Source organism: Carettochelys insculpta, chromosome 18, assembly GCF_033958435.1.
Source record: "Carettochelys insculpta isolate YL-2023 chromosome 18, ASM3395843v1, whole genome shotgun sequence".
NCBI lineage: Eukaryota > Metazoa > Chordata > Testudines > Carettochelyidae > Carettochelys > Carettochelys insculpta.
In genome coordinates this window covers 692,470-720,182 of record NC_134154.1, presented here as the reverse complement: position 1 = coordinate 720,182, position 27,713 = coordinate 692,470, and the positions used below count along the sequence as shown (strand labels likewise).

The window sequence follows — 27,713 nt, the reverse complement described above, 5'->3', positions numbered from 1 at the left end:
CTTGTGATATGGATCAAAACTGTCATGTAGGAACCCCCTGTTCCTGGCCCCATTTTCTCTCTGCACAGGCTGGTGGTGTTGCAGAGACAGCGTTTTGAACCCTAGGAGGTTGCAGGTGTGGGAGTCACCAGGTTTTTATACCGCAATTCCCTCATACGATTAAGGATCTCTGCAGGGAGGAGTGCCCTGCCTGTGCGCCCTCCAGTGGAAAGGCTGTGGGGGCAGTGAGGTGTGGAGGTGGCGGCAGGGATTCCTTGAATCTCTGGTAACATGAACCCAGGGGAGATGCTCTGTTCCCAGCGTCTCTGCAGCACAACAGAGGATGGGGCCTGGCGTCACTTTTTCAGAACAGTAACAGAGAGGAAGCCGTGCTAGTCTATACACTATCAAAACAAAAAGCAGTCAAGTAGCACTTTAAAGACTAGCAAAATAGTTTATTAGGTGAGCTTTCGTGGGACAGACCCACTTCTTCAGACCATAGCCAGACCAGAACAGATTAGATTAGATTAGATTAATTCTTGACCTTCCCCCCCACCCCTCCACTCTCTGATTTGCTCACCTGGATTATCTTTTTCTGATCTGTCCTCCTTGCTTACTGTTTTTGGTTCTCTGTGTCTTAAATATTGAGTCTGTTCTGGTCTGGCTATGGTCTGAAGAAGTGAGTCTGTCCCACGAAAGCTCACCTAATAAACTATTTTGCTAGTCTTTAAAGTGCTACTTGACTGCTTTTTCAGAACAGTTCACTTCAGTTCCTGTTTAGAGAAAGAATTGTTGGCGATGTTCCCATTGTTCTGAGTTTCAGCTGGAAGCTATGCCTGACAGTGAACCATGAGAGAGATGGCAAACACCTCATTATGCTGGGATAAAAGGATGCTTTCTAAACACATGCCCGTAGCTTTCAGGCAGCTCTATCGCTCCTGTCAGAAGTCGGTATAAATGGGATGTGACACCAAACAGCATAGTTGAAACTTGGTTGGTTTTATTTATCATAAAAACCCGACAGCCCTATTCATCCCAGCTACTTTCCTGTCCATATAGCGGCAGGGAGTGACACGCAGCAAAGCTCAAATGGCTGATGCTTATTGTTCATGTTCCAGACTTGATCAAGCTAAGCTGTCCCTTTGTTTTCCCTCTGGGGTCCTTGGAAGATGCGGTAAAGGTAATTACAGTCAAAACACTATCATTGCTTCATTCTCATAGATATCCGGGATCAAGCCCAGAGGAGAGTTGACCATTCGGACTGTATTGGTACCAAAGAGCTTATACTCGTACTGGATGAGCTGTTGCCAAAACCCGTTGTTAGGTCTGATGATGGGGCGGCAGGACTTGACCCAGGCATGAGCGTTGGCCAGAGACATGGCATGGTATTTCATCAAATAGGCCAGACACAGGGCAGCTGACCGGCTGACTCCAGCAGCACAGTGTAACAGTGTCCGGCCTTGCTGCAGCTCCACGCTATGGATTCTGTCTGCCACGAGGTCAAAGTAATCGTAAAGGCGAGACATGGGGGTGTCACTTAGAGGGATGTGCACGTAGCGAATGTCGGGATAGAAGGTGTTCACCACCTCCACAGACACATTGATGACAGTAGTGATTTGGCTGGCAAAGAGCAGGAGCTTGTTATTGGCAGCTGTGCCATTGCTGAGGTATAGGCTGCTGGTGATCCGCGACAGGCCATAAATGGCTGGGTGCCTGAATAAGATGGGGATAGCTCCAAAAATTGTATTCATTAAGGCAGACTTTATGAATCAGCTGCAGTGGAGGACTGCATTGTCACACTCCTTGCCTGGAAAAACAAAGGGAAGGCACGTGGGACCCTGAAGGCAGTAGCCTGCTGCTACCAAACTAGTAAATGTGATATTTTCACATGTTTTAAACATGAACTAAATCTAGAGCCACCCCAGTTATGGGGAAGCCATCTTAGACCTCACCAGAGCTGGTGACAGACTGCGCCAGGCCCTGGATCACATGGGGAAGACTCAGCCCTGCGCTCCCCAGAAGGGGTGGGGCCTTAGACAGAACGTGTTGGGCTAGGGACTAGCTTCCCCAAGCCAGTCCTCAGCAATGCCCAGACCTTACCACCTGGGGCTCTGGCTGCTGCTGCGGTAGCTGCCCAGAGCCCCCAGGCCTTTTCACATTGCCAGGCCCTGGCATAATTGCCCCCTTTCCCTACTCCATTGGCAACCCTGGGCCTCACCCCCAGTCCAGTTCTGGGCCAACACATGATCTCTTTATAAAAGCAGAGTGATTCCCTGTGATTTCAGAAGGGATGGCAGGAGACTATGCCCCAGTCTAATGGCATTCACACTCAGGACAGACAAGCACACCAACAAATCCAAGAACAGGTGCAGTAAATACAAGTTAAGAAACGTATAGGAGCCTGCTAGCTCAGGGGTGCACCCAGGTGTGACATTTCATAAGGAGTGGGTTGGAGTGTGATCAAACTCCCCCCCTCCCCTTCCCTGCAGTAAGGGTAAGCAGAGAATCTAGCCAGACCTATGCTGACACAGCCCTGGCCTCTTGTGTGGACATCAGTGTGAACTGCAATTAGAAACATCTTGTATAAATCTAAGCTCAGGGTCAGTTTCCTTCTCTAAGCACATCCTCTTGGCCTGCTGTTAATCAGGCAGGTGGGCTCTCACTCAGCTGGTGCCAAGAGGGGGAAGTTGCAATTGAGAAGGTATCGAAGCAGTGCCAGAAAACGGGCCAGGAAAAACTCATATGGGGATCTGAACCCATGGCAACCAGCATAAGGTACAGAGCCCACAGGCAGTGCCTGGTGGTCATGGCAGATAGCTAGCAGCAAATATATCTTCTTTTTCCCATGCTCTGCTGCAGACCGAGTGATCCCACCTAGGGGAAAACGGCTGGGTTTCGTCTAACCCTGGTGGGGATGGGTCATGCTGGCCCCCTTCAGTTGCACGCCAGGACCAGCCCAACCAAGGCAGGAGACACTTTTCCTTGCACACTTTGTTGGATACCACTCTCACTGAGCTCAGGCCACTCAGGGCAGGTCCTCACCACCACTTGCAGCTGACTTAGTGCCTTGTGCTAAGCAGGGCACTTTAACCGGGAACTTGCCTCCTTCTCAGGGCTGCTGGAGCAGGGATTGGCTTGGCCTGCAGTCCTACTCCAGGTGGAGTCACACCCACCCATGCTGGACACAAATGCTGGCATGTGCTGGCTCCAGCCAGCACCACCCAACTTTGCCTACTGTCATTCAGCACTGATGGAAATGGCAGGGGCTTGTGTGGGAGGCAGCTGGGGAAGAGAGGAGGATTCAAGGACAGGGGACATTTTCAATCTGCAAGGGGTTGTTTTCTTATTTCCCCTCACAACTGTACAAAGAGCAGGAGATGCGGCTCAGAACACTTCCTGCCAGGCAAGAGATTTTCCTCTGGCATCCCTAGTCCTAGCCCTGGTTCTTCAGGGAGAGCCAGAAAGTCCTGAGATGAGAGTCCTATCAATACCTTGGGCAGCCTCCTCAGCTGCCGTGCCCCCACCAGTGTTTAATTGGTTAACCAGTTAAACACAATGTTTAATGAGTTAACTAATTAAACGGGATTTTACATCCCTAATTTCAACTCCCATGGTATTCCTATGGGCCTTGTCTACACTAGCCAAAAACTTCGAAATGGCCAGGCAAATGGCCATTTCGAAGTTTACTAATGAAGTGCTGAAATACATATTCAGCGCCTCATTAGCATGCGGGCGGCCGCAGCCCTTCGAAATTGACACGGCTCGCCGCCGTGTGGCTCATCCAGATGGGGCTCCTTTTCGAAAGGACCCCACCTACTTCGAAGTCCCCTTATTCACATCTGCTCATAGGAATAAGGGGACTTTGAAGTAGTTGGGGTCCTTTTGAAAAGGAGCCCCGTCTGGATGAGCCACGCGGCGGCGAGCCGTGTCAATTTTGAAGTGCTGCGGCTGCCCGCGTGCTAATGAGGCGCTGAATATGTATTTCAGTGCTTCATTAGTAAACTTCGAAATGGCCATTTGCATGGCCATTTTGAAGTTTTTGGCTAGTGTAGACATAGCCATGATGTGGCTTCCTTTTGGAATAGACTAGGGATGGGAAAGCTAGTGCCTCATGTAGCAGGAGTCCTGACCATCTATGCCAAAAACAAAGCTTTGTTATGGGTTTAAGAAACCAAGGTGCTACCCAGGCTGGGATGCCTAGACTGGCCTCAGACGGAAATGAGCCCCAGCAAGAGCCACTTGCATAGCCTCTCTTATACAGAATCCTAAGTGATTAGTTAATGTGTCCTTGGTTTGGTTAGCAATTGATCAATGATTGTGTCCAAACAGATTCCAACAACCTAAGTTGCTCTTAGTCATAAGAACAACCCACACGAAGACCATTACATATTTCATATGGGGAGCACAGTGTCACTGGCCTCCCCTGCTACCTCCACTCCTCCCCTGTGGCCTCCGCTGCCACCACCACTGAGGGAGTGTGGTACGTCACTTCTGGAGACTGGGGGTGGGGGAAGGCTAACTGCAGGGATGAAAAGCGGAGCTGGACATGAAAAGTTTGCTGACCCCGTACTAGCTGTATTAGCTTTGGCCAAAAGGAAGGAAACACCAAAGCCCTATTCTATTCAGCATTATGAGCTGAGGCAGGATGAGGAATGGGCAACAGCATAAACTGCTGTGGCCAGCATAGCTTTTCCTAGCCAGGTGGAATCTACAGTAGCCAACATCACACTTGGAGATTTACATACAGGTTTGGCAGAATTGGATTCTTTTAAATATAATTTCAATGGATAATTAATGTTTATTTAAAACAATAAAGTTGTTACTGACCTAAATTTTTGCAGTCGTACAAATTATGGGTACATGTGGGACTCAATGTCTCAGCAAGTCAAAACACAGTATGCATATCTTGCAACTCTAGTAAGTTCTTAGGCAATATTCTTCACATCTGTAACTCTGGATTAGCAGCCATGGAAATATTGTTCTTTGGCTTTTGTGTACAAAGTAAAATCAATGTTTATCTCTACTGATAAAATCTAATCCTTCCAAGTCTATTTGTGTAGTGTTGCATGGATGGAGAGGGTTATATAAATATAAAATGATGTATTATGGGGTTTCAATGAGTGCAGGTTATACAACTGGATTACAAACAGGTTTATGATGTTTGTCAATGCTTGCATTTACTGGTTATGAGCTAGAGCTAGGAACAGGGAAATTGTGTTTCAAATTACTTTATACATACCAGTTACAGCTGTGGGTTAGAGGGACAAACATGGATTAGCATGATTACTGATAGGTTCCAGATAAATGATTCATTTTACATTCAGGGTTATGGATTGCTGGTGAAGGCAAGGATCAGCATTACAGTTTGTTTTACAGATTGCATGTTACTCTTTGTGAGTTACAGCTATGAGAGCAAATTATTGTTTCTAAAGTGCACCGAACTGTAACAAGGGTGGGTACTGTACACATTCAAATGGGTTTATTGGGATTTGCACTCTGGGAGGCTCACCTGCTCTCTCTCCTACTGATGTGTAGCTGAGCTGGTGCAGAACACTGTTGTTTCTGCTTTAGGATTGCACTTCAGCTTGGTCTCCATGAAACTGAGACAACTATAGGAGCAAATAGGGGTATACAATCTCCTGCAGCCTGGGGGTGTGAGCCTCCCACACCCACAAGGTGGCCGCAAAGAGTCACTATATACATGTAGATCCATTAGAAAGTCAACCAGGGAAAATACCCACTCCCTTGTGGGATTCCATATATAGGCTCTGGAGCCAGAAATGGTCACTGGAACAGGAAAAACACATCACTGGGGAAAGGCCCACACTCCCTGCCTCCTCCTCCCCGATGGTCTTTATCTCCTACCCATCAGCTAACAATAGTCTTTGCACCACAGCAGGCTACGGGATATGCCCTTCCCCCAACCCAACGTACTACGACATAGAATAACACAATTCTGGACTTAGGGGAAGCTTCCCCAAAACTACATCTGGTTTGTGTCTCCGACCTCAAATCTGCCCACATCCAGGACATTGCAGGTTGCATTAAACTTGCTCCTTGAGCTGTTGCTAACCCACTGGCTGTAACTCCCCCCAGCTCCTCTCTTGCCTAAAGGGCTAAGCTTGTGAACATCTTCAGACCATGAATTTTGTACCTGGGGCATGAAAGGTGATCTATGTATGTTATACTGATACAGTCAACTGAGCAGGTACTTGATGTCAGGGCACTTCTGTGCTCACTCACTTGTGCTGAGCGTGTTGCCTCCTGGTGCTGTCCCCCTCCCCCGCAGGCCTCCTGCCTCTGATTAACTAGTAAACCCAAAGGTAACCTAAACCTGACACGCTGGTTACAATAAAACCTTCCCTCCTGCAGCAGGGCCCGTGCACCACAGCTGAATTCAGGCATCTGCTAGGAGATGCCACTCTGTGTCCCTTTGGCCAGCCCTGCACAGTCCCAAACTGGCGGTAACGAGGGTCACACGAAGTGCAAGGTGACCTCGGGGCACTGTCCCTTAAACGGCGTTCCGCGGCACACTGGTGTTCCCGAACAACTCCCAGGTGTGCCGCGAGCGCTCGGTCTCTCTGCGGTCCGCCATTAAAGCCGGCGCCGGCCGGTGGCGGTTTTGTTTCCGGAACGAAACGCTCCGGGGTCTGTCTGGCTGCCGGGCGGGGCCCTCCCCGCCAAAGGGCCGCGCTCAACACGGCGACCCCGGGCCGGGCCAGTGAGCAGCGGCCAAGGCCGGACCCGGCGCGCCCCCTCCCTTCCCGGGCCTGCCCCAGGTGGCGGGGCTGTCCGGGCCGGGGCCCCAGGCGGGCCTGACCCCAGACGTGGGGCGGGCACGCGCCCCCCTTCGCCTCCCCCCGGCCCCACTCACCCCCCGCCCCCCGGCGCCGCCTCCTGCCGCGGACCCCGGTCTCCAGGGCAACCGGCTACGGGGCCCGCGCAGGGACAATCGCCGCTGCGAACCCCAGAGCCGCCCTCGGGCTCCCCGCTCGCTGCGTCACCCCCTCGCCCGCCTCTGTGACGCGCCCCACGGCGCGCCCCCGCCACAGCCCCGGCCGGCGGGATGGACGAGCTGCGCCTCCCGCGGCCGCGGGTCACCTTCTGCCAGCCCCGCGTCAACCACGTGCTGGTGCTCTTCAGGTGCGGGGGCGAGCCGGGCCCCGAGCCGCGCCCCCCCCCTTTCCCGGGCCCGGGCCCGGGCCCGGGCCCGGGCCCCCTCACCCGCCCCCTTTCCCCGAGCCCGGGCCCGGGCCCCCTCACCCGCCCCCTTTCCCCGAGCCGCGCCCCCCCTTTCCCGGGCCCCGCCCCGCCCCGCCCCCTTTCCCGGGCCCCGCCCCGCCCCGCCCCGCCCCCTTTCCCCGAGCCGCGCCCCCCCCCTTTCCCGGGCCCCACCCCGCCGCGCCCCCTTTCCCCGAGCCGCGCCCCCCTCTCCCGGGCCTCGCTCCGTCCCCTCCCCCCTCCGGGCACCGCCCCCCCACTTTCACCCCACGTCTGGCCTGGGCACTGGGACCCCTGCCCTCCTTTGCTGCCCCAGGCACAAGGGCTCCAGCCACCCTGTGCAGGGACCCCCTGCCACCTGCTCTCACTCCTGGCATGGCACACACCTCTGCCCTGCTCGAGGCCCTTCCACGCCCCCACTCTCCTCCTGGCCACAGGGGACCCCCCACCCCACAGAGACTCCCTCACTCCTGGCAGAAGGTCCCTCCGCCTGTCCCTGCCCTGTCTCCCCAGCGCAGAAAATGACTGGGAAACTAACCTGTTAAACTCCCCAGGAAAGAAGTGGGTCCCTGCGAGCTGGGCCACTCTGGAGCTGCCTATTCAGTGCTGCACAGGGCTGGGTCTTGTGGCTGCTGGGAGAGGGCTGCTTTTCTCATCCCTGGCCACAACCTAGCCCACCCTCCAACTTGCTCTGGCTGGAGGCACATGGCCCCTGCCACAGGGGAGGGGGTCACCCTGGCCCCAGTCCCACCAAGGCTATGAACAGGTTAAATATCTGGAGATATTTAAGAACAGGTTAGATAAATGTCAATCAGGGATGGTCTAGACAGTACTTGGTCCTACCACGAGGGCAGGGAGCTGGACTCGATGACCTCCCAAGGTCCCTTCTATGATTCTATGCATCTTAGATTGTATGATTCTAAGCATTTTATGATTCTGAAAATGAGCTAGAGACATACCATTCTCCCCTCAAGTTCATTCACTGATTTTGTAATGAGCGTGGGAGCATGTCTTCTGGAATGGTAGCAGAAGCATGAAGGAACATACACATTTTTAGCATACCCGGCACGTAAATACCTCGCAATGCCAGCTACAAAAGTGCCATGCAAATGCCTGTTCTCATTTTCTGGTGACATTGTGAACAAGAAGCAGGCAGCAGTATTGCCTGTAAGTGTAAACAAATTTATTTGTCTTATGGATTGGCTGAACAAGAGGTAGGACTGTGGACGTGAAGGCTCTAACAATTTACATTGTTTTTGAATACAGTTATGTAACAGAAAAACTTACATTTCTAAATTGCACTTTCACAATAAAGAGATTGCATCGAGGTACTTGTGTGAGGCACATTGCAAACCACTATTTCCTTCACCATTTTACAGTGCAAATATTTCCAAAATATTTAATACATTTCAATTGGTATGCTGCTGTTTAACAGTGCAATTACAACTGCTATTAATTGTGATTAAGTTTTAATCAACATTTTTAGTCATGTGCATTAACTGCCATTAATTAACAGTCCTGCTAAAATACACAGCTTCACTCCATGTAACACCAGCAAAGAACCTGAATTCGAATGAGACTGGGTGACTCCATCCCTGAGCAGTGTCTGGCCTGTGTGGCTGTGAATAGTAGAACTGGGCTACCAGCGACATTGCTTCCCCTGATCAGGGAGACAATAACAAAGCCTCTTTCCCCTCCTCAGTCTCTTCAATGGCAGTGAAATGGCTGTGAAAAGGTTTTTGCCAAAGAGTCACTTATCCACAGTCATCATCCGTGACAATACCAGTGTCCAGCGAATCCAGGAGATAGAGGTAATGCTCACACCTGGGATAACTAATGGGGGGACATAAAGGGGGCACCAGCTGTTGGGGGGACACATCCCCCCATGTGACCTTCTAATGTGCCCCACTCCATGTAACTTGTTCCTGCCCTTAGCTCGGGACCCCATGTTCTCTCTCCATCCCCTCTCTGTGGCATACTACTGGCAGGGGCAGAGAGGTGCTCTGTCATCTCCCAGGTGTAGTCGGGCTGTCACCAGGGTGATGCTCAGCCTCTGTTCTGCTCCAGGGTGTGTTAATAACCTTTGGCTGTGCGCATGCTCCCTGTGACTACTTCATTGGCATTTGCAGTCAGCCAATGCAACAGACGTCTGGCAGCCCCCAACGACCACAAATCAAGTGAGGTATGAAGGAGGTGGAACCAGGTTTATTGTCATTGACACTGGGGCTTTAGCACACTGGGCGTCCCCGCTTGGATGCCAGCAGTTTTACACTAATACATGCGTGTGCAGTGACAATGAACGTGACTCAATTGATGGCAACAGAGTGCCGTCATCCCCAGGTCACTCTGCATTCCTCAGTTGAGTGATGCTTTTATAACCAGATACACACAACTCATGTATACGTTATGTATCCTAGGTACAACCCTTTAATTGTAATAAGTCAACCCCTTTAATGTAACCAGATTTTACTTGTTAGCTTGGAGATAGTGCTGGTACCATCAAAACAACACCATCCATCATGCTGTCATTCTGACCCTGTCCTGAACTTGGGCCGGAATGTCGTGGTACTAAGCTGTTATCTGTGGGGAGCTTCCTGCTGCCATAAAACATGTCCTGCTGTACTAGAATGTGCTTCTGTATCACTGAGTGCCTGGCACAGGGTGCTTTCAGGTGCTTTTATGTGCTTTTAGGCCTTGTTACTTATCAGCACCTGTCTCTTGCTGCATTCCTGAGCAGACTCTACCTAACTGACGGTTAGTGCTTTAAATGTATGTTGTTCAGGCCTGAGGTGCTTTAGCTAGGCATTGACCATGGTTTAGGCCTCTAGCCTTACACCTAGCCTGATAGTCAGGCCCTCTCATTACTACACCAGGCACTCCCAGGCAGCCTCTGGCCATGCTGCTTACCTGGGACCCTGACCACTGCAGTGCAGCAGCTGCCTAGGCAAGAACAGCCACTCCGATGCACCAGGCAGCATCCAAGCAGGCAATGTGGCAGCCATTGGAAGAAGAAGGGTGCTGGTACCACCTCTTCCCTTCCAGCTCTGCTGCTCACCTCTCCCTGCCTCCCTTCCATGTCTTGGGTGTCTTGGGGAGGGGCATGTGACCATGTAAGCCCCTCCCATGCACTGCCCTGATCACACCCCTTTTCTGGCATGTAGAGAAACTCCCCAGCCTAATGGCAACGAAGGGTCCTGTGGCACCTTAGACTCACAGAAAAGTTTTGAGCATGAGCTTTCGTGAGCACAGACTCACTTCATCAGATGCTGGTCTTGGAAATCTGCAGGGCCCGGTATAAATAAGCCAGAGCAAGGGTGGGGATAACAAGGTTAGCTCAGTCAGCAAGGGTGAGGCTTACTACCAGCATAATGACTCCCCAGCAAGCCAGAACCCCAACCCTCACACTGTACCTCTCTCTGAGCTAGAGTGAAGGGCTCCATGGCCCTGCCCCAAGGCCTTGAATCATATTGACCCCAGGGTGAAAGCACTGTTGTCTTCAGCTCGGGCTGGGGTCCATGGTGAGGCTGAAGATCTAGTTTCAAGAGCATCTTGTTGTGAAGTTCGGGTGTAACATGGAGGCAACATTCAGTTCCTAGTATAAAGGGTGGGGGGTCATCTGCTGCACCAGTGAGCCTGCTGGTTGTGTTTGGGGAAAGGAAACTGACTTCCCCTGGAACCCCTCCTACCTTCTCTGCCACAGATGGCATTGGGAGGCCACTTCTGATCATGCACAAGGCAGCATCTGAGGGCCTACCAAATTCATGGCAAGGGAAAACACCTCACAGACCTTGACATCTAGTCTTGTGTGCTTTTACCATGTATTGTGCAGATTGCAGGTTGGAAGTCAGCGTGTCTTCAGCTGGGCGTCCTGACCCAAAAGGGAGTGGCAGAGGGATCACAAGGTTATTTTAAGGCTCACAGTACTGCCACCCTCACTTCTGTGTGGCCTTCAGAGCTGGGCAGCTGGAGAGTGGCGGCTCTTGGCCATGTGCCCAGCTCTGAAGGCCGTGCCCTGCCAGCCGCAGCTCAGAAGTAAGGATGCCTCTACCATACCATTCCACCAGTACTGCTGTGCTGCTGCCTTCTGAGTTGGGTGCCTCGAGAGTGCAACCATCCCTTCCAGTAACCTTGCTACTACACCCCCCAGACACACCCTTTTGGGTCAGGATCCCTCCAATTACAGGAACGTGACATTTCAGATTTGAATAGCTGAAACGTACGATTTTTAAAATCCTGTGACTGTGAAATTGATCTGAATGGACCATGAATTCGCTAGGGCCCTACCTGTACTTGCTGAGCACTCTGGTCCTGATCCAACAGAACACTGGAGTACAAGCTTAACTGTAAGTGCACAGGGAGTGTCATTTTCTTCATTGAAACTAGTCATGTGATTGGTGCTGTGCTGGAACAGGGTGAATGAGTATTACGAATAAGGTTATCTTTGGCTTTTCCTGAAGGCTTGGGTCGGGTGCTGATTCTCCCTCATGGTCTTAAGCTGTGGGCGTTTTCTCAAGGGCACGGCCTGTCAGCAAGCTAGCCCTAATATTGAACGTTAAGACCACGGGAAATCTACGACATCTGGGATGATAGGGAGCTCAGGTTGGACAAGGAGGACTCAAAATATCTGGGAAGAGTGAGAAATGCTTGTGATGCAGAGGTGACATGTAAAGCATGGAGGCCCAGCCCCTCAGAGATGTTTTCATTAGGTGCCTTTGAGCATCTGGCCCTGGCCACCCAGGACCTGGGGAGAAGGAAATAGCCATAGCTGGTGGGTGTTTACATTTCAACTATCTGTTCCCCATGTTCTGTTCCCACTTGGTTTAGATAATACAGTCATGGGCAAATTAGAGATACCAGGTGAGACTATATGGGGGTTCTTCTGTACAACTCAGATACTGGTCCCAGAACAAGGATAAGGATATTAAACAAGGGGACCAGCTCTGTGTAACTTTACGGCATTTCTGTCTGTCTGCAGTGCAGTAATTTTTGAACACTGCATCCAGTCAATTTCAGAATGTCAGGGAATGTTCTTGGCCTCAGTTGGCAGAACTCTGTTGATCTTGATGAAACTGAGAAGAGCCTGGAAGGAGGCAGAGGTGCTTGGTCAGCCTTTCCAGGACAAGGTTCAGAGCAGGGTTAATGCCCTCTCAGTCAGGAATAAGGGAGTTACTGTGAAAGGCCAGGAGTGGGAGTCTGGGGGTAGATCCTGGAGGACACATCTTTCCTCAAAGGCAGTCCCCATGTTGGAGCTTGATCCTGTGCTAAAAATCACATTTATTGTCTTAAAGGTAAATCGCTTAGAGGAGACAAGAAAAAAGACCAGCCACTTTTATGAGCATTTAAAAAAGAAGTTCATGAGTGACCAACAGAAGAAGATGTCCCGGTGGAAGAAGGAGTCTGATAAATTTGGAAAAATAGTGCAACTGACCAGTCAGAGAACCAAGAACCTGGCAATCAATTCTGCCAGTCTGACTATGACGAAGTCCAAGGAAGGCAGCCAGAAAACAATCCGCACGAGAGGAGCGGCCATGATGATTGAGAAATGATCCTGAGAGATGTTCCTTCAGTACCCCACTTCTGCAGGTTTCTTAGTTTCTAATGAGTTTCATTCCAACATCTCTGACACTTGCTTTGCCTTTTTTAGCAAGGAGGAAGCGAAGCAGCTTAAAGCCAGCACAGGGTTGTAGCTGTTTCAGCAATAAACTAACAGAAAAGCACCAACTAGCTGGTCCCTTTCTGCAGCTTCTGTTGATAATCTGTTTTGTAGAGGTTCATTTAAGTCCCCAGGGATGGCGAGTGAAGTGGAGGATGGGAGCAGTGCAGTATGGGGCAGATGCAGGAAGGAAAGGATAATCACAGGACAGATTTGCACTTGTATAACAGAAATATGTGTTCTTTAGGTGGAACTTTCTCCTTGCCTTGTGCCCCTGCAGAGGTTTAACCTGAGTCCAGAAGGAATGGGTAGGAGTTCATCTGAGGTCATGCCAATTTCTGGGAATGTTGGCAGGAGCTCTGGGAGGATGGAGAAGCCCCCTGTGTGGTAGCAGGGAGAGGGTTTGGTTGCTGGAGGAAAATGGGAACAAGAGAAGGGGATGAGAAAAGGCCCTCATTGCTAAGGTGGTTTCTGGGGGTAAGAGACTCCAAGGCCAGAAGGGACCATGGTGATCATCTAGTCTGACCTCCTGGGTAGAAAAGGCTGGAGACCGGCCCCACAGTAATTCCTAGAGCAGAAATTTTAGAAAAACATCTAATCTTGGTTTTCAAATTGGCAGTGATAGAGATTAGTTATTCTCACCATTAAAATTTTGTCCTTATTTCTGGTCTGAATTTGTCTAGTTTCAGTTTCAGTCATAGGCTTGTGTTATACCTTGCTCTGCTAGACTGAAGAGCCCAGGGTTTTTTTTCTGTTGGAATGCACCAGAATGGAGTTCTGGCACCTTTTTTACATGAGAGCACCAGAAAAATTTTCACTGCTAGTTCTGCAACAGTGCAGGGACTGGGCAGGAGCCCCCACCACCCTGCAGCAGCCTGGGGATGGGGCAGAAGCCCCCGCTGGTCTCGCAGCAGTGTGGGGACCAGGGCAGGCATCCCCATTAGTCCCATAGCAACGTGGGGACCAGAGCATTAAAACTGAACACCCTAACCTCTAAGAGGAGTCATCTGACTTGAGTTCCGGCACTTTTTTTCTTGAGAAAAAGCACTGGAAGAGCCCATTGTTAAATGTGTGTTCCCCCAGGATATAGACTGCAATCAGGTCATCCCTGCCCATCCTCTTTGATAAGCTATAGATTGAGTTTCTCACGTCTGTCACCATAAGGCAGGTTTTTCAATCTTTTAATCGTTCTCTGGGTTGGTCTCTGAGCCGATGCCAATTTACCAGCCTCCTTCATCAGTGATGGGCACAAGAACTGGTCACAGGATGACAGCAGGTCTCGGACCAGTGCCAAATACAGAGCTCCTATAACTTCACTGCTTTGACTTGACAGTCTCCTGTTCATGGTCCCAGGATCACATTTGCCCTTCTGGCCACTGCATTGCATCAGGAGGTCATGTACAGATGCTTATCCACGGCGGCTCACCAGGAATGAGCCCCACCCTGTGAGTATGGCCTATGTTCTTTGTTTCTAGATGTGGGGGGACTATTTGCATGTTGCCATATTTACATGTCTGTTGTTTGCTTGCACCCAGCTGCCTGGCTGATCTGATTGCTCTGTAACAATGACCTGTCTTCTTCCTTGTTTACAACCCCCCCCAGTCTGTGTTATCTGCAGATGTTATATGTGATGGCTTTATGTTTCCTTCCAGGTCATTGATAAAAATGTTAAATAGTCTTGGGCCCAGAACCAATCCCTGCAGGGTCTCCCTGGAAGCATGCCCCTTTGATGATGATTCTTCCCCTGTTACAATTACACTTGGGCTGCGTCTACACGTGCACGCTACTTCGAAGTAGCGGCAGTAACTTCGAAATAGCGCCCGTCACGTCTACACGTGTTGGGCGCTATTTCGAAGTTGAAATCGACGTTAGGCGGCGAGACGTCGAAGTCGCTAACCCCATGAGCGGATGGGAATAGCGCCCTACTTCGACGTTCAACATCGAAGTAGGGACGTGTAGACGATCCGCGTCCCGCAACATCGAAATAGCGGGGTCCTCCATGGCGGCCATCAGCTGGGGGGTGGAGAGATACTCTCTCTCCAGCCCTTGCGGGGCTCTGTGGTCACTGTGGGCAGCAGCCCTTAGCCCAGGGCTTCTGGCTGCTGCTGCTGCAGCTGGGGGTCCGTGCTGCATATACAGGGTCTGCAACTAGTTGTTGGCTCTGTGTATCTTTCACTGTTTAATGAAAGTGTGTCTGGGAGGGGCCCTTTAAGGGAGCGGCTTGCTGTTGAGTCCGCCCCGTGACCCTGTCTGCAGCTGTGCCTGGCTCCCTTATTTCGATGTGTGCTACTTTGCCGTGTAGACGTTCCCTCGTTGTGCCTATTTCGATGTTGGGCTGAGCAACGTCGAAGTTGAACATCGACGTTGCCAGCCCTGGAGGACGTGTAGACGTTATTCATCGAAATAGCCTATTTCGATGTCGCAACATCGAAATAAGCTATTTCGAAGTTGGGTGCACGTGTAGACGTAGCCTTGGAGAGCTATGCAGCATTGTTGTAGCTGGGTGGGTCCCAGGACATTAGAGAGATAAGATGGGTGAGGTAATGGCTCTTGACTCAGAGGGGTTGCTGTGTTAGTTTATATCAGTAAAAACAATGAGGAGTTGTTCCTTTCCTTCTGATGAGATGGCTTTTACACGCTAAAGCTTATGCCCTAATATATCTGTTAGTCTCTAAGATGCTAAGGGACTCCCCCTTGTTTTTGTAATGTCTTTTATGAGACCAGCTTCTTACTGACACCTATCAGCTAGCTATGGCTGTGACTCAGGAGGAAGGGGCGAGGTGTGTGGCTACAAAGCCCAGCCAGAGGCCATGTCCTAGTGTCAGGGGAGAGTTGCACAGAGTGGGGTCAGGGGTTGTTTCTCACTTGCCCATCTTCCTCTGATTGTAAAGTTGGGAGTTCTCCCCACCTCTAGAATGCCTGCTGCTCAATGAGGCCAGTCATCAGGGCTCCTGACAGTCCCTGGAGCACATGGCACTGGAGAGGAGACCACTGTGAGGCAGAGTGACTAGCTCACCCTCCATCATGCTTGTCTCCTCTCCTGGCAGCGTGGTTGAGGGGTGAGGAAAGGAGAGGAACCGATTAGCGAGGTAACCTGGACGGCCGAGAGAGGGTTGTGGGGAGTTAGGGGCGGGAGGGTTGGCAGGCCTGTGGGATAATTATGTCACAAACACCAGGACTATTTCATAGTAGAGCTCTGACTGCTGCTCTTCGGTTCCTAGCACCAGAGCCTTCTCCCAGACATGAACTGAACAAAATGACAAGGAAGGCGTGTGAGATGCTACAAGGCTTTATTGGCACAAACACAGCCCCAAGCACAGGGCAATCCCAGCTGCTTCCACAACAGAGTGAGCAAGACAGAAACTTCAGCCCTTGACCAGCCCTTTCCTGCTCAGCCTAGTGTGAGCAGCTCTGGCTCTGCAGCCATCCTGTGGGATACCTAGCGCCTTTAGTCGGGTGATGCAGATATTTGGGATTATGGAAATACTGGGGAGAGGGGTGCATATGCCGAGCTTCTGACATAGAAATCAGGACAGCAGGTCAAACCATCTAGTCTGATTTCCTACCTAACACAGGAGACAAATGTCCTGCAGTGACTTTTGCAGCCAACCCGAGAGCATGGAGTTGATACAGAGTGTATTAGAGCACTTATACAGACATCCAGGCTTGTTTGAAAGATTCCAAGTGAAAGAGTTTATCGTATTTCTTGGTGATCTGTTCCTGAGATTGACTTCTCTCGTAGCTAAAAGCTCTGCCCTTTATCGTCAGCTTGGACCTTACTATGTTCACTTGGTACCCATTGACTTTTCTCAGTGTAGAGGTATGTGCAGCAGGTTGGAGGCAAATCCAGAGGTTGGGCAGGGGCAACAGAGGTCAGGGGGGAGCAGGTAGTAATGAATCTTCTTAGCTCTATTTTGAGGGACTCAGTTTTACCCTTGGAACAAAAGCTCCATGCCCCTGGATGGAGAAGGACTGCACAACACCTGGACAGAGGATTGCAGGAGGGGACAAGCAGGAGTCAAGCAATATTTTTACTTTCATAAATCATACAGCAAGCCCAGAGGTGCTAGGGGTCTGAACAGCCAAGCTAGAGGTGTCAGGGCTCAGTCTGGGCTCACACTAAGCACTGCAGGGGAGGTAGGTAAATGCTGTTAATCATTGGAAGGCTGAGATCAGGGGAATCTGATTTAGACTCGGCATCTCACAATCGTTTCCTGGTCACTAATCAGCCACAGCTGGCCCAGGTCATAGGACACGTGTTTGCATTTGCAGATGAAACTAGCCACCTGGGTCCAGGTGTTCCCAATGGGGTTCCTTTGGGTGATTCCATCCCTGAAAGGAAGGTTACAGGACTGGTGTTAATACAGGGCTGCGAGGAGAAGGACTCTGCTTTTGTCCCAGCCTGTAGAGAGCAGCTTCTCAGTGAAGCCCAGAAGGCAGCCTCAGTCTGTTTCTCCTTGCTCTTCACTCAGGGGCCTGCATTGCAGCCCCCATGCCATCTTGCCAGACCCTGTCAAGATGGCAGCATTAGAGCTGAGCATTGCATGCTTCATCCCCCTGCTGTGTGGGCTGGGGCCAGAAGGGCAGGGAGCAACCCCCAACCCCACCCCCACGCCTAACGAAATAGTCCTGCCTCCAAACAGCACAGGGCCTTTCTCTGCCTTGGCAGGTGGCAGGGAATCAAAGCCAGTGATGGAGCGAAATAGAGAACACAAGGTGAATCCCCAGTGTGCAGTCAGGGGAAAGGCCAGATCTGTGCCCCGAATTGGCAGCTCTCTCCCCTCCCCTGCTCCCAGGGCATAACAGTCTGGGAGCTTCTTCCTCCATCTGCCTCCACCCAGCAGTGGGGACCCTGAAGTCCTGTGTGTGGCCCCCATGGGGCCCCTGCTGGCCAGGTGAAGCAATTGCAGAGGAGGTTCTGCACCCCCAGGATGGAGGATGTACCATCCCTGTATGGGGATGGCACGTGCATAGTTTGGGTGGCCTGAAGTGCTGCGCGTGGACCTGTGCCACCCATAATCTGCAGAACTCTGACTTCCAAGCATTCCCCTCTGCACTGTACCTCCCTTCCCGTTTTTGGACTGTAGACATGTTCCTGGCTAGTTAGCATTTGAGGATTCTCAATTAGGCAACAGTGGGTGTCTTGATGTGAGATCCATTGGGGTGCTGGAGAGACCTGGGATCACTGATCAGCAAATCAGCGAGCATCGGCTGCCAAGGTCGGCTTGGTCCACAGCATCGTGTCACATCCTATTCTCTCTATGCCCTTAGTGACAGGTAGGAATGGCCCTGATCTCTTGTGGGAGAAACCTTCCCTCCTGTTGTCACCTGTACTGTACCTGCGATAGATACGTCCTTCACTGTTCACGCCGTAGACAGAGCCTTCTGTCCCGACCTCAATCATGGACAGCTTGCCTGGAATGTGCTGCCACCTGGATCCTGCACAAGGGTCTGGGGTGACATCATACCGGAAAAAGATGTCATCTGCAGAGTTAACTCCCCAGCAGCCCCACAAACCACAGCTGTAGTACTTCAGCTTTCCTGCAATATTGACCCAGGGCAAAGAGGAGTCATTGTTCACGGTGACAGCTGCTGAGCGTGGCAGACAGAAAATGTCATCATTCATGTTGGCACCAGAGATGAACATGTCTCCACCTGCATCAATTTGCTTGAGCTGCCCTGAAAACAAACAAGGGGAAAACAGCGTTCAGAGGAGAGGGCAGGGATGGGGGAGCCTGGAGAAAACAAGGAAGTAAATCACCTCTTTGGAACTTGGCAAGAAATTATCTCTAGCCATTGGGTGAGAGGAGAAGGAGATATTGGTCAGAGAAGTGGGGTCTAGTGTGTGGAGCAGTAGCCTGAGAATCAGGATTCATGGGTTTGGTTGCCCGTCCTCTCCCAGTTTACCTAATGGCCCTTGAAAAATCATTTTGGGGAATCCAGGCACTGAGAACTGCCATTGACACCAGTGGGCATCCTCAGTGCTCAGCACTCCTGGAAATCAGGACATCTTTGTTAGGTGCTAACGTGTGCACTCATTGATTCTAAGCTCTCAGTGCCTGGAATATGGGGTCAGGAAATGTTCCTGCCTCACAGAGGTCTTGGGAGTATCAGGGCTTGCGTATACACTGCTTTGCACCAGTTTAATTTTACCTAATTTAATTCAGCTGCTGCCAAGGCCTATGGGACTTCACTCTAAGAAGCTGTTATTTCGGTTTAGCCTGAGTTATTTAGGCCTTGTTCACACAAGAAGTTTGCATTCCTTTAATCCCTGGTATGATTTTAAACTGATGTGAAGCCACTGCAAACCCCCTGGTACAATGCCCCTGCTGTGGACACTGTTAGCTATGTAATAAGATCTCAGGATTTTCACCTCTCACTGTGTCACTCTGTAGCAGCAGCACAGACGGTGGGTTACTTGGTCCAACTGGTATGCCTGTGTGAGAGCCTGGGCTTTCTCTGCTGGCACTGGCCTGAAGGCACTCATAGGCAAAGGAGAGGGGATTAAGCCGTGCTGGTGAAAGGCACCTTTACACTGTTACAAATCCAGCGTGCAGACAGTTCTATGCATGCAGCAGTTTTGATAGAAAAGTCGCACTCCTACCCTATGTAGTCAAGCGAGTGTACCAAGTGTGTGTGGCCAGGCCTGGTGGAGATTTCAAGTTCAGTTTAAGGGCTGGACAATGCCTATTTTGTACTGCTGTGTATCAGTCTGGAATGTGACACAGTTAAATCAGTGCCTCCCCACAGTGAAGACACAGTTAGAACACTGACAAGGGGCTCTTATCAGCAGAGCTGATTTCACTACATCTCCCAAGATGATCTCTACCAACACAAGCACAGTGCAGCTGCATCCACACTAGGGGTTTTCACTAATTCGACTATATCCACATCCCTAGGTAGTTAAAATGGTACAAAATTGGTACCAGTGGCACTATAGGGGGAAGATGTCATCAGCTCCCGAGAGTGGCCTCTCAGGCAGGAGCCATGACAGCAGCCTAGGGTGAGAGTTTGGAACCCAGCTCAGAGTCCTTACAGAGACTCCTTTGGTTGTCCCCGTGACATATCCAGCCTGCGCATTACCTGAGATCTGTTTCCAGCTTCCTCCCACCAGCTTGTAGATGTTGTTGTTGTTGTTGACACCCCAGACTCCGGCCGGACCAACAGTGACGTGCTTCAGGGCACCTGGCAGCTGGACCCAGTTGGCCCCATACAGAGTGTAAATATTGCCTGCGCTGTTCACTCCAAACACCTGCCCATTACCGGCGTCGATCTGCTTTAAAGAGCCTGGTATCTCAATGCAGTCCAGAGCTGAAAGGCATATTGAGAATGGTCATGCAGATGGACTTGTTAGCAGGTGGGAGAAATAGCCAAGAAGGGAGAGAGCTTAAGGTGTGGGTGGCTAAGCACATGTCCCTCACTGGTCTGAATCCAGAATACAGGGTGGTGGCTCAGTGTTCTTCCCATGTAACACGCTTGCGGGCCAGTGTGAAATGAGTTTGGGAGTCCTATAGAATTGCATTTGATGCTAATTGGCTCCCTGTTGATATCCACAAAGTTAGGCCGCAGGTCTTATGCTCCAAACTATCTGTTAGTCTATGAGGTGCCCCAGGACTTCTTGTTGTATCTGGAGTATTGTGTCCAGTATTGAGACCGTGACTACAGAAAGGATGTGGACAAATAGGAGAAAGTCCAGTGGAGGGCAAGAGAGGAGAGGCTGAGGAAACTGGACTTATTTATTTTGCAGAAGAGAGGAGTCGGGGCAGGGGAGGTGGGATTTATAGCAACCTTCAGCTGCCCAACGTTTATCCAAAGAGGGCAGAGCCAGGCTGTGATGTGTTGGGCGAGGTGTTCCCAGCCCAGACTGGGAACTGTTAGTACCATTGTGCAAGGCACTGAGGAGGCTCCTGCAGGGTGCTGAGGGCAAGTCTGGTCTCCCCTGTTTAAGAAAGATGAATTCAAACTGGAACAGGTGCAGGGAGGGGCTACTCAGGTGGTCGGAGGGCTGAGAAGCTGCCCTAGGAGAGGAGACTCAAAGAGCCTGGCGTATTTAGCCTGACCAAAGATAGGCAGAGGAGAGATGAGTACACATGCTCCCTATAAGTACATCAGGATAAATTCCAGGGAAGAAGAGGAGTTACTTAAATTCAGAGCCAATGCTGGCGCAAGAACTCGTGGCTATAAACTACCCATCAACATGTGAGGCTTGAAACGAGGTGAAGGTGTCTAACCACCAGGGGAGTGAAGTTCTGGAGCAGCCTCCCCAGGGGAGCAGTGAGGCAAAAACCCTACCTACCTTCCAGATGGAGCTTGAAAATTTCATGGAGGGGTGGTATGACAGGAAGGCCTCCAATGCCGTGTGGCCATTAGTGACTGCGTGGAGCCAGAATCCCCCACAGCTGGAGAGAGGGCACCGGGAGGGGAGATCTCTGAGTTAATACAGAGAATTCTTCCCCTGGTATCTGCCTGGTGGTTCTTGCCCCCATGCACAGGGTCTAACTGATGGCCATGGTAGTGGCCGGGAAGGAATCCCCCACCTCTCCCCCGTCAGATTGACAGAAACCCTCATAGTTTTTCACTCCCTTTGCAGCATGGGGCATGGGTCACTTGCAGATTTAAACTGGTGTCAATGGAGAAGTCTCTTTAGCTCAAAGTTTTTAGACTGTGATTTGAGGATGTCAGTAACTCATCCAGAACTTAGGTGTCTATTTCAGGAGTGGGTGGGGGGAGGTTCTGTGGCTTGCCATGTGCGGTGGGGGTCAGACCAGGTTAGGGGTTCTCAAACTTTTTGGCCCATGGCCCATCCTGGTCAACACAAACCTTTCTGCAGACTACCAGACAACCACCCATGATGACAGAATACCTTTGCTTAGCTTTAAGTACTAAATTATCCATATTACTCTACTGGAGCATAAAAACATAGACACAGCTATAACATACAGAGGGGCTGCAGCTCTGGAGAGCCAGGATAGGCTCCCTACTACAGGCGGGGGGAAAGTCGTGCACCCAGAGCCCACCTGCAAGATGGTCGTGGACCGCTATTTGTCCACCGACCACACTTTGAGAACCACTGGACTAGATGATCTTGATGGTTCCTCCTGACTCTACTAAGAGTATCTGACTAAGAACATACAATACAATTTGAATCCTAACCAGTGTCTCTTAAGTGACTTGCCATAGGGTGTCAGAGCATGTTAGTATTGAAGCTTTTGGGGGTCTGATATTTTATAAATTTTCTTTTCTGATATAGGAATCAGACACAGTGCTCCTATCAGATATTTCTAGGTTATCCGCCAAACCAAACCAAACCATAGAAGAGTTTTCAGTTGTCTGTGTAGACCCTGGAATCAGGGTTAAAGCTGCCCCCTCCAAAAAATATTGGAAGTGGTGCCCCTCCCAGCCAGTTCAGAATTTGTCCCCAGTGTGTGGCCCCATTGGTGTGACTGGAGCCACTTTCTGCCCCCAGTATAGAAGTCAAACTATGCCTTGGAGCTGAACCAAGGGGCAAGGCTGGGAAGCCAAGGCCAGGCTAGTGGAAGCTGGGAGTGGGCTCAGTCAGGACACGGATCTCCTGTGGGATGGATGGGCAACAGACAAGTCAGCGAGACCTTGACAATCCCACGCGATTAGTATTTATATCACTGCAGGCTATGGTGGCAGGAATATGAGAAGTGCAGGCCACACACAGAGGGAAATCTAGTCCCCCTACCACCACCAAGCAGCTGCCTGAAAACTGTTCCCCACAACATGGCAGTGAATCCTTCCTCAGCCCTTCACTGGGGCTGAGCGACCCACACAGCCGTCTGTGACCCTTTGGGCACAATCGCTCTTCCCATGTACCTGAGCTCCCTGCAAGCAGGGGCAGCAGCAGCAGGACCGCCCAGAGCTTCATCTCCTTGGTGCCCCGTCTGCAGTGTGCTCTGCCAGTGGTGCAGCGAGGGCAGCCCTAGGGCTTTTGTAGCTCAAGTGTAGCCGCAGACTGAGGCAACAGTTGCAACCGTCCCTGCCCTGGTGCCCTCCTCCATCCTGATGGGGAAATGGGAAACTTACAGCACCACACCCTCCAGCAAAGGCTGTTGAGTAACATGCTGGGTTTCCTCATAGCAGTTGTGACACTTGATCCCTCACATGCCAGCCCAGTGTGCGAGGCTGTGGGAGGGTGGAGGGAATGTGTTTGCTAGGTGATCACTCTCCTGGCCTCTGAGAACTGGAGGGGTTTAAGGGTTAAACACTGCCCCTGCCACACCTGCTGGGATTGCTGTGGTGAACATATGGTGCACAGCCTTCCCCCAGTGGCCTTGCACATATTTGTCTTAGTCAACCAGTTAGTCAAACCAGTTAGTCAACATTTTAATAGAATGGGGCATTCTGTCAATGACCTAAAGGTATGTGTCAAAACAAAAAGCAGTCAAGTAGCACTTTAAAGACTAGCAAAATAGTTTATTAGGTGAGCTTTCGTGGGACAGACCCACTTCTTCAGACCATGGCCAGACCAGAACAGACTCAATATTTAAGGCACAGAGAACCAAAAACAGTAAGCAAGGAGGACAAATCAGAAAAAGATAATCAAGGTGAGCAAATCAGAGAGTGGAGGGGTGGGGGGGAAGGTCAAGAATTAGATTGAGCCAAGTATGCAGACGAGCCCCTATAGTGACTCAGAAAGTTCCCGTCCTGGTTTAAACCATGTGTTAATGTGCCGAATTTGAATATAAAAGCCATCTCGGCTGCTTCTCTTTCCAGAACGGTGCGATAATTCCTCTTCAGTAACACACATGCCTTTAGGTCATTGACAGAATGCCCCATTCCATTAAAATGTTGACTAACTGGTTTGTGGATCTGGAGTGTTTTGATGTCTGTTTTGTGCCCATTAACCCTTTGTCTAAGGGAGTTAGAAGTCTGTCCAATGTACAAAGCATCTGGGCATTGTTGGCACATGATGGCATATATGATGTTAGTAGAGGAGCATGAGAAAGTGCCCGTGATTCTGTGAGTAACCTGGTTAGGTCCAGTGATGGTATTTCCAGAGAAGACACGTGGACGAAGCTGGCAGCGGGCTTTGTTGCAGGGAAAGGTTCCAGGACTGGTGTTCCTGGGGTATAGACTGGATGCCCAGAATCTCAGGTCTGCTTTTGCTGGAGCAATTCTGAGAGTGCTCAGGGACACTTACTATGATATTTTGGGGTACCAAGTAGGGGGTGGATATGCATGAATCTTTAACAAAGGCTTCTCTTTAGCTGGCTGTTCTTGAAATGTTGGGGTTACACAGCTGTTAACAAACCCAATACAAGTGTCAAACAGGGACTGAAGATCCCATCCTCTGGCAACTGTTGTGGATTTCACTTCCTTTGCTCTTGAGATGTTGTCATTGCACGAGCTCTCCAGCAACAGGGTGTGACTGCATGAGGCTTTTGTTCTGTAGGACAGGTCTACGCTTCAGACACTGCAGCCACTACAGTGTGGGAATGAAGATGCTCCTCCACGGATGGGAGAACGTCTCCAGTCAGCCCAGTGAGCTCTACCGCATGGGGAGGTGGTTATGCTGGTGAGACAAGCTCTCTGGTCTACACAGGAGCCCAAGAGGTATTATTAGCTTCCAATCTCATGATTTCTTTGAGGCCCATCCTGTGGTGTTTGGCCCCTTGGGGTTGGCAACGCTGCTGAGTTTATCTTGTGGGCACTGCACAAACACCTATAAGGTCTCACGTCCTGTGGCTGCAGGAGAAACGCCAGGAGTAAATCTCTTTAGTTTTACTGGAGGAGGGGCGGGCGTGACATGACCACAGTCTGTAAGCAGAGTATCCTCTAATTTTTAACATCCATGGGCAGAATACTTTTTGTTATGTACACCAAGGCATATGCAGATGTTCACCACTGATAGAACACAGGCTGCTGGCTGGGGGCAGCTTAGGCCTCTCTGTCAATCAGCTGGACAGCACCTGCATCTCTCCTGGGAACCACCCAACTGCTCAGCTTGCTGGGTATGCTGTCTGTAAGTACTTACATGGGCAATAAAACCTCCCTAGTGGGCTCTCGGCTTGCAGAAAAAGCTGTAACACAGGACAGTGGCTAGAAGTTGAAGGCAGACAAGGTCAGACTGGAAATAAAGCCCAAATCATTAACACGGAGGTTAACCAACCATCAGAAGGATTTACCAGGGTTGTGTTGGGTTCCCCATCCTGGGCTATTTTTAAATCAAGACTGGGTATTGTTCTGAGCAGCCCTCTGTTGTGCGAAGAGCCAGGCATTGAGGGCAGCTGTCTGGCCTGTGCTGCACGAGAGGTGAGGTGAGCTAAGCACAGGGTCCCTTCTGGTTTTATGATCTATACAATTTGATCTACGTAAAGCTCCAGATGAAGCCACTTCTAGAATTGTGCTGAAATGTGGCTCAGGAGCAGCGAGGGTCTCCAGCTTGCGCTGTGGTCTCAAAGTGACAGATTCGGACCCATGCCTGTCAGCCATGGGCCTTGCACATTCAGTTCTGAGGTGGGGACTCACAGCACAGCACCTGACCATTGCCCTTGCTCTAGGGTGCCCATTCGTCTCGTGTTAGGCAGGACGGTCCTGTATTTAATGAGGCAAAAAGACATCCCAACTTATTTTGTAAAGGGGACCAATTGCCCTGTATTTGGCCCTCCCCACTGACCTTCCTCTGTTGTGGCCGGAGACTTGCAGGGCTTTATTTCTGGCCAGTTCCCCACCTGCTGCACCACTGGGATGCCACTGCCAGCCCCAGCCACCTCATGCAGGTGCCTAGTTGGGTTGAGGATGGCGCTGGGGTGCGGGAAAGTAGGGACTTGAGGAGCGGGAGCCGAGGCCATTGCAGTGCAAGGCTGGAGCCATCCCTGGAGCCTCCTAAGCCCCCAGTCCCTGCCGCAGGGCTGCGGTGGAGCCAGAGACCTACTGCGGCCTGAGCCCTGCACAGTGTGGGAGCAGGGCCCCAGCTCCCAACACCTGCCACATCACAGGGCCAGGGCTGGAGCCCTGTGTGGTGCAGGGGCCAAGGCCCTCCCAGACCTCCCATGGGGCTGGAGGCCCCCCTCCTGGAGTGCTGCCACAGGGCTGGGGTGGAGCTGGGGTTGGAGCCTTACTGGGGCAGCCCCTGCTGTGGACCTGGGGCCAGAGCCCTGCATGGCGTGAGGGTGGAGGCCCCCCTGGAGCCCTGTGTGGCACAGGGCTAGGGCCAGAGGCCCTCTGATGTCTGCAGCACTGAGCCCTGAAGAAGCAGCTGCAGGCTTGTTTCTCTCTCCAGCTCCAGTGGGCCAGGGCAGGTGTGTGGGGTCTGGCTGGGAAGGAAGGTGCAGGAGTGGGCTGGGGCTGGGGTGTGGGCGTTTGGGTGGGAGGTAAAGTGCAGCAGTGGGTGGGGGTTTGGGAGCAGGCTGCAGGTGAGAGGTCTGGGTGGGAAGAAGGGTTCAGCCTGTGCCTGATTCAGGGTGACCAGCTGTGCCGTTTTAGCCGGGCCAATCCCCACCCCCATGGCGTCTCCCATTTACCCTAGGGGAATATGGTCACCCTACCTTGCTCACTGGATACATTGAACTCCCTGGGAATGTTCTTGGAAGATCCCTTCCCAGGGAATGCTCGGCACAGGTGTTTTATCTCCCTGCATTTCGAAAGCTGCCAACGCCAATATAACAACTTTTTCTTTCTGTCACAGTTCAGAACAATTGCGCCTGTACTGCCCTCCAGAGTCTCTCGATGGAACCCGTTTTTAGGCTCCCAGCTCCTTAGCTGGCACCTTTCTTGGGCAGAGTCCTGCGACTCTCTCCCTCCTAGCCAGGGTATTTAACCTTTTGTAGAGTGTGAGGGGCTAGCAGTGGAGTCCAATAGTAATTCTAGGATCGCCACACGTGTGGTTGTCATCCTTGCATATTTGCCACAGCGAACCCCAAGAGCCAGGCTCCCCCAGCACTCCCACTGCTCTAAGTGAATGCCAGCGACTCACCAGAGCCATGGCTGCTACAGCAGCACAGCAGCTGCGCTGAGGCCAGAGCTGCAGGGGTTGCCACTGCCACCACTGCTGACATGCATTTGTCCCACCAAGTGGCGGGGTGCGTGTGTGGAAATGGCGGAGGGCACTCTGCATTTTAAAGGCTCCAAGAGCAACATGTGGCTGCAGAGCCCAGGAGTTGCCACACTGTGGGGGCCTGTTCCCCACGTGGTGAGTGGCAAGCGTGGTGGACATCTCGGGGTAGAGCCTGTCAGCTGAGGGGCAGTGACAGGGTTACAAATCAGGCTTATGGGGTCTGTACCTTGTTCAATCTCAGTGTGTGAACGTCAGCAAGTCACATCACTTCCCTGTCTTCTGCTGTAAAATGGGCGTGATCGCACCCAGCCCATGGGGGGTTTGGGATGACTGTGTGTGTGCAAAGTGATCAGGATTAGCTCTCAACCTTCTGGTCGTCATTCAGGTAATGCTCCCGCTGCGGTCAGGAGGGGGCAGAGTAAGAATGGCAGGTCGTGACCCTCTCTGTTGTTGAGGGGACAAAAGATACTGAAGCAAATCTGGGGCCTCCTCTGCAGGCCAGTTCGACTTGGTATTTGTAGCTGTGCCATTGTCCTCAGTCCCCCTCCACTACTTCCCCGGCTCACTGGAGCACTGTGGGGATAAATTAAATAATCCATTGTGCTCAAGTGCTATGGGTATGTGTGTCATGGAAAAATCAATAGCATGGCTAAATCCATCAGGACTGTAATGGACTGCCTGGCTCAGGATGGTCAGACTGCATACAACACAGGTCTTAGCAGCACTGAATTTGGACAAGTTTGAAAGCAAATGGGGAACAAAAAGACACATAGACTTATCTCCTGTAGATGGGTTTGTATGCATTCGGCGTTACCAGCTGCATGTAGCGCCAGCCTT

The 27,713-nt window shown here is 51.3% G+C and overlaps 3 protein-coding genes across 5 annotated transcripts; 1 reads left to right on the top strand and 2 right to left on the bottom strand.

The window, feature by feature from the left end:
* Positions 1 to 959: 959 nt before the first annotated feature.
* On the bottom strand, positions 960 to 7,169 carry DUSP18 (dual specificity phosphatase 18). Of its 2 annotated transcripts, XM_075013228.1 has the most exons (3): positions 7,081 to 7,122; positions 5,489 to 5,588; positions 960 to 1,786 (listed from the first exon to the last, which is right to left on the bottom strand). In XM_075013228.1, exon 3 carries the CDS (start codon positions 1,728 to 1,730, stop codon positions 1,170 to 1,172), a length of 561 nt encoding a protein of 186 aa, XP_074869329.1. In that variant the 5' UTR covers positions 1,731 to 1,786; positions 5,489 to 5,588; positions 7,081 to 7,122; the 3' UTR covers positions 960 to 1,169. The 2 variants fall into 2 exon arrangements, with proteins under 2 accessions (XP_074869329.1, XP_074869330.1); XM_075013229.1 differs by lacking the exon at positions 5,489 to 5,588 and having other exon boundaries at positions 7,081 to 7,169.
* Positions 6,959 to 27,434, top strand: C18H5orf52 (chromosome 18 C5orf52 homolog). 2 transcript variants are annotated; one of them, XM_075013236.1, is made up of 5 exons: positions 6,959 to 7,122; positions 8,903 to 9,011; positions 12,489 to 14,298; positions 24,278 to 24,433; positions 26,508 to 27,434. In XM_075013236.1, the coding sequence occupies exons 1-3, from the start codon at positions 7,046 to 7,048 to the stop codon at positions 12,744 to 12,746; spliced, it is 444 nt and encodes a 147-aa protein (XP_074869337.1). In that variant the 5' UTR covers positions 6,959 to 7,045; the 3' UTR covers positions 12,747 to 14,298; positions 24,278 to 24,433; positions 26,508 to 27,434. The 2 variants fall into 2 exon arrangements, with proteins under 2 accessions (XP_074869337.1, XP_074869336.1); XM_075013235.1 differs by having other exon boundaries at positions 24,273 to 24,433.
* Positions 16,127 to 26,472, bottom strand: LOC142022890 (fish-egg lectin-like). The gene is made up of 5 exons (XM_075013221.1): positions 26,368 to 26,472; positions 22,694 to 22,879; positions 19,937 to 20,164; positions 18,193 to 18,532; positions 16,127 to 17,185 (listed from the first exon to the last, which is right to left on the bottom strand). The coding sequence occupies exons 2-5, from the start codon at positions 22,743 to 22,745 to the stop codon at positions 17,041 to 17,043; spliced, it is 765 nt and encodes a 254-aa protein (XP_074869322.1). The 5' UTR covers positions 22,746 to 22,879; positions 26,368 to 26,472; the 3' UTR covers positions 16,127 to 17,040.
* Positions 27,435 to 27,713: the final 279 nt, after the last annotated feature.